General features: G+C 33.6%; 1 protein-coding gene across 1 annotated transcript in view; it reads left to right on the top strand.

Moving 5' to 3' along the window:
• The first annotated feature begins 7,048 nt into the window (after positions 1-7,048).
• Positions 7,049-9,255, top strand: part of LOC105292445 (transmembrane protease serine 11B-like) — a 13,711-nt gene continuing 11,504 nt past the window's right edge. The window contains exon 1 of the mRNA XM_011360660.1: positions 7,049-7,114. Within this exon, the coding sequence (XP_011358962.1) occupies positions 7,107-7,114 (8 nt within the window). The 5' untranslated portion in view covers positions 7,049-7,106. The remainder of the gene's footprint in view (positions 7,115-9,255) is intronic.

The following is a 9,255-nucleotide window of genomic DNA, read 5'->3' as shown; positions in this document are numbered from 1 at the left end:
GAAATAGACATACAATGCCAGGAAGCTCAGGGAGTCCCCAAAACCAGGAACCCAGAGAGGCCCACACCAAAACAAATCAAAATTAAAATTCCAAAGGTTAAATACAAAGAGAGAATCTTAAAAGCAGCAAGAGGAAAGCAGTTGGTTACCTACAAGGGGGCACCTATAAGACTGGAAGCTGATTTCTCAAAAGGAGCTATGCAGGACAGAAGGGCTTGGCACAAAATATTTGATGTGATGAAAACCCAGGATCTACAACCAAGAAGACTTTATCCAGCAAAGCTATCATTTAGAGTTGAAGGACAGATAAAGAGCTTCCCAGACAAAAATAAGCTAAAAGAATTTATCACCACCAAGCCAGTATTACAGGAAATGTTGGAGGGACTTCTTTAAGAAGATAAAACATGTATTAAAAACAGAAATAAAGTATGGTAGTAAATATATTTCTATTAACAAATACCTCCAATGGAAAAGAATTAAGTGCTCCAATCAAAAAATGGAGTGGCCGAATGGATACAAAAATAAGACTCCTAAATATACTGCCTACAAGAGACTCACTTCAGATTAAAAGACACACACATACTAAAAGGAAGGGGATGGAAAAAGATATTGTCTTGATGGACCTACAGGGTATTGCATTGAACAAAATAAGTTAGATAGACCAATATCACATGATTTCATGTACACGTGGAATCTAAAGAACAAAGCAAACAACAACAAAAATGGAAATACATTCATAGATACAGAGACTATTTTAGATGGGAAAGAGGTTGCAGGGTATGGCAAAAAAAGACAAAGGGATTAAGAGGTACAAATGGATAGTTACAAAATAGACATGGAGATATAATGTGTAGCTTAAAGAAAATAGTTAATAATGTTGTAATAAAATTAAAGGAGAAGTGGGGTGATCACTTTGTGAGTTATATAGATCTCTAATCACTATGCTGTAAAACTGAAATGAATATATTATTGTATGCCAACTATAATTGAAAAAAACTCATTGAATTTTACAATGTGAATACAATCAACTAATTTTGATTATATTTCAATAAAGCCAAAAAAAAAATCTGAAGGAAAAAAAAGAAAGTAATGCAAAAAGGAAGGTTAAGCTATTAATTGTTGCAAGTTCCCATGTTAAAATTTATGTAAAATAATAAAAATAAAATATAGAGATATGAAAGCAAGTGAGGGGAAATGTAATTAAAACATTTTTAATGATCTATAAGAAAGTCAGGACAGGAGAAAAAGACACAACTTGTCTTCCAAAATTTGCTCTACCTTAATGGGGAAGGAGTGTGGTAAGAGGCTAGGAGAGTTTGAAAAATTAGAAATGATCAAAACCAATTCAATTTAATTTAAACTTTTTGCAAAATTGAGGAAATTAGAGCAGTTCTTTTGAAAATAAAAAGAATTCTGAATTTGTATAGATGTTTTGGAGAAAAAAATTAAAAGAAAAAATTGATGACGTTTATAATGAAAGCTAACACATATATTTTATAAACTAGTATTTCTTATCTAACTCTGTGTGTGTTTATATGTGGGTTTTACTTTTTTAAATCTTTGAAATTGTCTCTTAAGGGATAAGATTGTGGTATTAATACAAGCTTAGGAATTAAAGATTATAAATTTGGAATCCTAGTGGCAGCTTATATAAAAAACATACTTTTTTACATTTAAAAAAAGGGAAAAACAATATATGAAATGTGAAGCTTATTCTAGGTTAAATTTATCTCAGTTTGGTTATTTAATAAGCAGATTCTCTATTTATTTATTTGTATCAACAAGTATTCTGTATCTGTAACTTCTCTTGACACAAAGAGAAATGTTTAATAGCCAGACATGAATAACAGCAACAAAACTTAAGTGTGAAAAAATAAAAAATTAAATTTTAGATGGAAATTCAGGAAAATGCTTTGAAGAATCATGGGGGGGAAATATTTCTTAACATTACGGTTCATAGTTTGATAAATTAGACTATTGAGAACTTAAAAAATGTCCTAGTATGAAAAGACCACATTAAATAATGAAATGTCAAATTGCACCCAAAGAATAGATAATTATTAGAAGGTGAACAGAATTGGTTAATATCCAGTGTATATATTGAAATGATGATGAAATGACAATGTAATTCTTTTGTAGTTTGTTAATATGATGAACAGCATTAACTGATCTAAATGTTGAACCAGGCTTGCATACTTGGGACCACTTGGTCATGGTGTATAATCCTTTTTATACTTTTTTTTAAAATTATTTTTTATTTAGTTTCAAGTATACAGTACATTGGTTAGACATCTATATAGTTCATAATGTGATCCCCCTAAATGCACCCTCCCTACCCTGACCCTCCACCTAGCTAATGTACTAATGCTAACTACATTCCCTATGCTGTGCTTTCCATACCCATGACCATCCATCATGGTACTAATTTCTACTTCTTTACCCTTCATCTCACTCTCCCAGCCTCCCAAACCCTTCTAGGTCCATCAAAGCAATATCTTTTTCCATCCCTTTCCTTTTCATATGTACGGGTCTTGTTTTCTTATCCTTTTGACCACTCTTTCTTTTTGTTAGAGCACTTAATTCTTTTCCATTTAAGGTATTTATTAATAGGAATGTAGTTGTTACCATTCTTTATTACTGTTTTTGTATATGTTTTTTCTTCTTAAAGAAGTCCCTCCAACATTTCCTGTAATACTGGCTTGGTGGTGATAAATTCCTTTAGCTGATTTTTGTCTGGGAAGCTCTTTATCTGTCCTTCAACTCTAAATGATAGCTTTGCTGGATAAAGTATTCTTGGCTGTATACCCTGGGTCTTCATCCTGTTGAGTATTTTTTGCCAAACCCTTCTGTCCTGCATAGCTCCTTTTGAGAAATCAGCTGCCAGTCTTATGGGTACCCCCTTGTAGGTAACCAACTGCTTTTCTCTTGCTGCTTTTTAAGATTCTCTCTTTGTATTTAACCTTTGGCGTTTTAATTATGATGTGTCTTGGTATAGGCCTCTTTGGATTCCTGGTTTTTGAAATTCCCTGAGCTTCATGGGGTTTTATGTTCATTTCCTTCACCAGGTTAGGAAAGTTTTCCATCAGTACTTCTTCAAACAGCTGTCAACATCTTGATTTTCTTCAGTTACACCGATTAGATGAATATTTGGAGCTTTAATAGTGTTCCATATCCTCCTTAAATAATTTTTATAGTCTTGGCATCTTTTCTTGCCATTCTGATTGAGTGTTCTGATTGGCTTTCGTGTCCTTTAGATAGGGCATTTGATCCTCTTCTTTATTCACTTTGTTTATTCCTTTGTTTATTCCATTTAATATACTTCTCATCTCAGATAATATGTTCTTCATTTCAGACTGGTTCTCTTTTATAAGTTCCATTTCCATTTTTATGTTTTTTATCTCTTTGTTGAAGTTCTCACTGAATTCATCTACACTTACCAAAAGTTCATTGAGCATCTTTTTAACCAGTGTTTTGAACTCCGCATCTGTTAGATTACTTGACTCCATTATATCTGGATCTCTGTTCTGTTCTCTCATATGATTTCTACTTCTTTGGCTGCCTTTCTGTGTCTATTTCTATGTACTAAGCAAAGCTCCTAAATTTCCCAGTCTTATTAGTGTAGATTTGTGAAGTAGGTGTCCAGTGGCACAGTCCTGAGAGGGGTTCAGCTGCAGGTCAAACTTAATCCAAGCTTCTACCCCTCCGGGGCCACCATTAAGATTCAGCAAGCAATCCACAGATGCTGTGCTTATAGTTGCCTCAAAAGGCCTCTCCAGAAATCGAGGATGCCTCCAGCGTGTCTCAGCAAGGAGCATCTGACTTGCTGATGATACTCCTAGGTTTGGCTTGGGTGGGACCGTGACCTGGGGGAGGCGGGGTTTCAGGGAATCCTTTGGGCAGAGCAACCTCTGTTATCTAGTTTGATGATGTCATGGCTATGGCGGTGCTGCGTCTGTGCATGGGAGGTGGGAGGACTCAACAGGGAACAATAGATACCACTGACATTTTTGTACCAAGTGAGTCTTACTTGGCCTTCATTCCGACAATGTCTTCTTGTAAGTCCCTGGTGCCCCCAGCGCACAGCCAAATTGACATTGGCGCTCAGATTGAGCATGTCCGTCACCACGAAAATCCACGTGTGGATGCGACCCTTTAAGAGGCTTCTGCCACAGTGTCCGTCTTACTCAGTCACTTGGGACTGGGCAGCCTCGCATCCTTGCCCCATCTTACCTTCTGCCATTGCAGGGTGATTTCTTGGATTTCTTCCTAATTGTATGGCTTGCTTGTTTTCTAGATCCCAGGTATTTTTTCCTTGATGCTGCTCCTTGTTTCTGTCACATTTTGGTTTGGTTGCCAGAGAGATGAACAGAGCCTCTATCATCTATGCCTTTTTTTCTCTCTCTTTTTATACTTTTTTTGATTAAATTTGGTAACATTTTGTTGGGGATTTTTGCATCTATATTCACGAGAGATGTTGGTCTATAATTTTCTTTTCTAATGCTGACCTCATAGAATGAGTTAGAAAGTATCTCTTCTGCTTCTACCATCTGAAGGCGATTATAGAGAATTGGTACAATTTCTTCTTTAAATGTTTGGTAGAATGCACTAGTTTTTAATTATTGGGAGATTGATAATTTTTTAATTATCAATTCACTTTAATATATATAGGCTTATTCATACTACCTATTTCTTGTGTAAATTTTGGCAGATTGTGCCTTTCAAGGTCTAATTCATCTAGATTATCAAATTTGTGGGCATAGAGTTGTTCATACTATTTTTTATTATCCTTTTAATGTCTGTGGGAGTTGTAGTGATATTCCTTCTTTCATTTCTGATATTAGTAATTCGTATTCTCTCTTCTTCCTTAGTTAACCAGGCTAGAGGCTAATTGATTTTATTGCTCTTTTCAAAGAACCATATTTTGATTTAATTGATTTTCTCTATTACCTATTATCAATTACATTGAATTCTGTTCTACTTATTATTTCTTTTCTTCAGATTACTTTGGATTTAATTTGCTCTCTCTCTCTCTCTCTCTTTTTTTTTAATAGTTTCCTAAGATAGAAACTTAGATGACTGATTTGGGATCTTTTTTCTTTTCTAATATATTCATTAGTATTATAAATTTCCCTCTGAGCACAACTTTTATTTCATCTCACAAATTTTAAGTCATGTTTTTGTTTTTATTTAGTTCAAAATATTTTAATATTTCTCTTGAGACTTCTTTTTCATCTATGTGTTATTTAGAAGTATGTTGTTTAATCCCAACATAATTTGGGATTTCCATTTATCTTTCCATTATGAGAACATTGTATGATTTTCATTCTTTGAAATTTGTCGAGGTGTGTTAGATAGCCAAAAATGTGGTCTATTTTGGTGACTGTTCCATGTGATCTTGAGAACAATCTGTATTCTGTTGTTGTTAGGGAAAGTAGTCTATAGATGTCAATTATATCTAGTTGATTGATGATGTTGAGTTCAACCAAAATCTTTACTAATTTCTGCCTGGTGGATCTGTCCATTTCTGATAGAGGGGCACTGAGTTCTCCAACTATAATAATAGATTTATCTGTTTCTCCTTGCAGTTCTCTTAGTTTTGCCTCATGTAGTCGAACACTCTGTGTTTAGGTGCATACACACAGAGGATTTTTATGTTCTATCAAAGGCATCTTCATTGTCATTAGTGTCTTTTATCTCCAGCATTTCTTTTCAGTTCTTTCATAGGATTTCCACCTCTGTTTACATTTCCGTCTGTTCTTGCATGCTGTCTACTTTATGCATTAGAATATTAGTGTATTAATCACAGTTGTTTTAAATTCCTGGTCTTATAATTTTAATATTTCTGGTGTGTCTGTTTCTGATGATTGCTCTGTGTCTTCAGATTGTGTTTTTTGCCCTTGGTATGATTTATAATTTTTTCTTGATAACTGAACATGACGTACCAGGTAAAGGGAACTACTATAAATAAGCCATTAGCAATGTAGTGGCGAAGTATGGGGAGATGGGAAATGTTCTATAGTTTTCTGATTAAGTGTAGTCTTTTAGTGAGCCTATGCCTCTGGATTGTGAACGTTACAAGTGTTTCTTAGTTTTTTTACTCCGCTCTCAGGTGGGACAGGATGGCAGGAATGGTCTGAGTTGGGTATTTCCCTTCACCAGATCCACGAGGCTCTGATAATACCCTAGTAAGTTATGCTCTGGTTAACTAGTTATCCCTGATAGGTCTTGTTAAGAAGAATAGAATAGTCCTTAATATTTCAAAATGGTTCCTTTTTTTCCTTTTTCTGCCAGAAGACCAAAGGAATTTTTCTTCAATATTTTTTCTGGGAACCTGGTTGAGCTTTGTACTTATCATCAGGATGGAGGAGTGACTTCTAAGCACCTTATATGCAGAACTGCAATACTTGATATATATATAAAGAACTCACATATATCCATAAGAAAACAGAAAAAACCAATAGAAAAAATAAGCTAAATTTATTAACAGGAGTCTCAGAAGAGGAAACCTAGATTCTCCCCCTGGCCCCTGGTCAAATATGTGAAATGATGATCATTATCACTGGTAAATAGGAAAAAGTAAATGCAAACTACAATGAAATAGAATTTAATTTTCATCAGAATGATGGCAATATTAGTTATATTGAAATTGATACCTTGTGGAAAGTCATTTGTCATGAACTTCTACCAAGTTATAGTTGGATTCAGTTGAGGAGGAAGAAGCTAATATAATAGGATTGTTCAAACACAGAGTTAGGACTATCCCAATTTACCACAAAGCTGTTTCTTGGGTGTAACTTTTAAGTGATCATTTTTTTTTTTTTAATAGCCAAGTCAAGGAAGTTTCTCATTCCCTGGATGACTCCTATCTTGAAACTATAGAAATATGACAGTTATTAACACTAGCCAGACAAGTTTCATCTAATTTGTTTCGCCCAGCCCATAAAAACAAACCAACCAACACTGGATGTAGCACATACTCCTGTGAAACTTCAATCACCTTAAAAGCTACACAAGAAGGTTCTTATTTTTATTATCACCATCATCTCTGTCATCATCATCACCATCACCAGCATTGTACCTGACACCACTACGACAATCAGAATATTATGTACAGGTAAATGGAATTTTACTTGAGTAATTAAGTCTTCAAACTTAACAAGTTACTACAGAGTATCTTCTAGCTTTTTGTTGATTGGTTGCTTTCTATAATTTAGATTTTTATTTCTGGACACTGTCAAGAAACATGCTGTTGTTCCTGAGGTATAAAGGCCTTGTGAAGTGTCTAGGAAAGTTTTAGAAAGTTGAGAAAAAAGAATCAGATTTCAGCAAAATTTTGCTTACTTTTTTTATAACCACCCATAAGAACATTACCATTTTTGTTCTCTAGTAATGTAAATGAAATCATATTTTCTAATATAAAATGTTTTATAAAAATAATTTAAATATCTAAATCTCTTTATAGAATTTTATAATAATGTACTTTACAACACACATCCTGAATTAGTAGTTGGCAAACTTCTGGGGGTCCTGAAAACTTCATAAATATTTAAATGAGTTCTCTTCCTAGGGCACTCTGCTTTTCTAGAGTTGCAGGAGGAAGATAGAAGATTAATGATCACTTGATCATTAATGTTTCTGTTCTTTATTCAGAACTCTGTCCCTAGTGATTTAAAGTCCTCTATGAAAAATAAGAGGTTTATCTTCACAAAATTTGGGGTATTTTGCACTAGAATCTTGCTTTAATACTCTTCAGTATATAAAAATTTAGATACATCTAATTCAAAGGGTCTATAAATAAAGATCTAATAAATGAAAACTACAGTTTGTTACGCTTTGCAGTTTAACTGCTAATGCAATATCAGAATGTGGTTATAAGGAAACCTAATCTAGGAAATGATACATGGTATGAACTGTGGGACAAATTGTAGTGAGACCAATGTTTTAAAATTGTGAATAATGTTGTTACTATTATTTTTTAATCAGTATTATTTTTTGCAATTTGATTGAAGTGAGTAGCTGATCACACCAGAATAGCATTTTGATTAAGGTGAATAGCTGATCATGCCAGAATAGCAATGAGCTTTTACTCGAAATATAGTCAGTCCAAAATTAAGGCAATTACAGTTTAGTTAAGTATATGGAATTGGTTAAATTCATTGAAGATTAAAATTTTTAACCTATTTGTTCAATGAGAGGTTCATCTTGGAATGCAAATCTTTACATTTAAAAATCTTATGTCTAGAAATTAATTTGGTAAAGGAGAGAGTTAAACTATTTTATGAATGGATTTTTTGTGTGTTATTTAGAACATCATTTTAACAGTTTCAGCTATTATTCAAAAATAATAATTAATTCCAAGATCATGCATCACATTTACTGGAGGAAGTGTTGAATAAATCATAAACTACTATAATCTTTTTGAGATGATAGAATCTTCCTAATTGTTTATGACAGTAAGAAATCCATAATGAGGAGAAAAAGCCATATTAGCACTATAGTCGACAATATGTATCCTTTAGAACTTTCCAGAGCATCTAAAATGGCTTTCGAAGAAAAACACTTTATAAGTTGTAATGTAGTGATTATTTGTATAGAAACCATTGTAGCCACATAAGAATCACCATTCAGGCTACATAATATTTGAGTTCCTCAAATTAACATGCATATTTCAGAAGACTAAAGTACTGGTCTAAGTCAACTGGCTAATCAAAACGAATTTGAGATCTCAATATCACAGTGAACTTCTAGTCATTAGAAGAGACATATCACCTGAATATAAGACCTGAAACAAGAGAAAACATAGGAACTAAACTCAAGAACCTTGGACTTAAAGAGGATTTTATAAATTTGACCTCAAAGGCAAGGGAAGTAAAAGCTAAAATAAATGAATGGAACTACACCAAACTAAAAAGCTTCCCCACAGCAAAAGAAACCATTAATGAGGTAAAGAAACAACCATTCAAATGAGAAAATATATTTGCAAGCAATGCCTTCGGTAAGGGCCTAATATCCAAAATATACAAAGAACTCATACAACTCAGTAACAACAACAACAAAATACAAATGATCCAATCAAAAAATGAACAGAGAACCTGAATAGACACTTCTCCCTAGAGGACATACAAATGGCCAACAAATATATGAAAAGATGCTCAACATCTCTAGCTATTAGGAAAATGCAAATCAAAACCAAAATGAGATACCATCTCACACCTGTTTGAATAGCTGTTATCAACAGGACAAGTAATAACAAGC

This window comes from Pteropus vampyrus, unplaced genomic scaffold, assembly GCF_000151845.1.
Source record: "Pteropus vampyrus isolate Shadow unplaced genomic scaffold, Pvam_2.0 Scaffold57, whole genome shotgun sequence".
NCBI lineage: Eukaryota > Metazoa > Chordata > Mammalia > Chiroptera > Pteropodidae > Pteropus > Pteropus vampyrus.
This window is presented reverse-complemented; position numbering and strand designations above follow the sequence as displayed.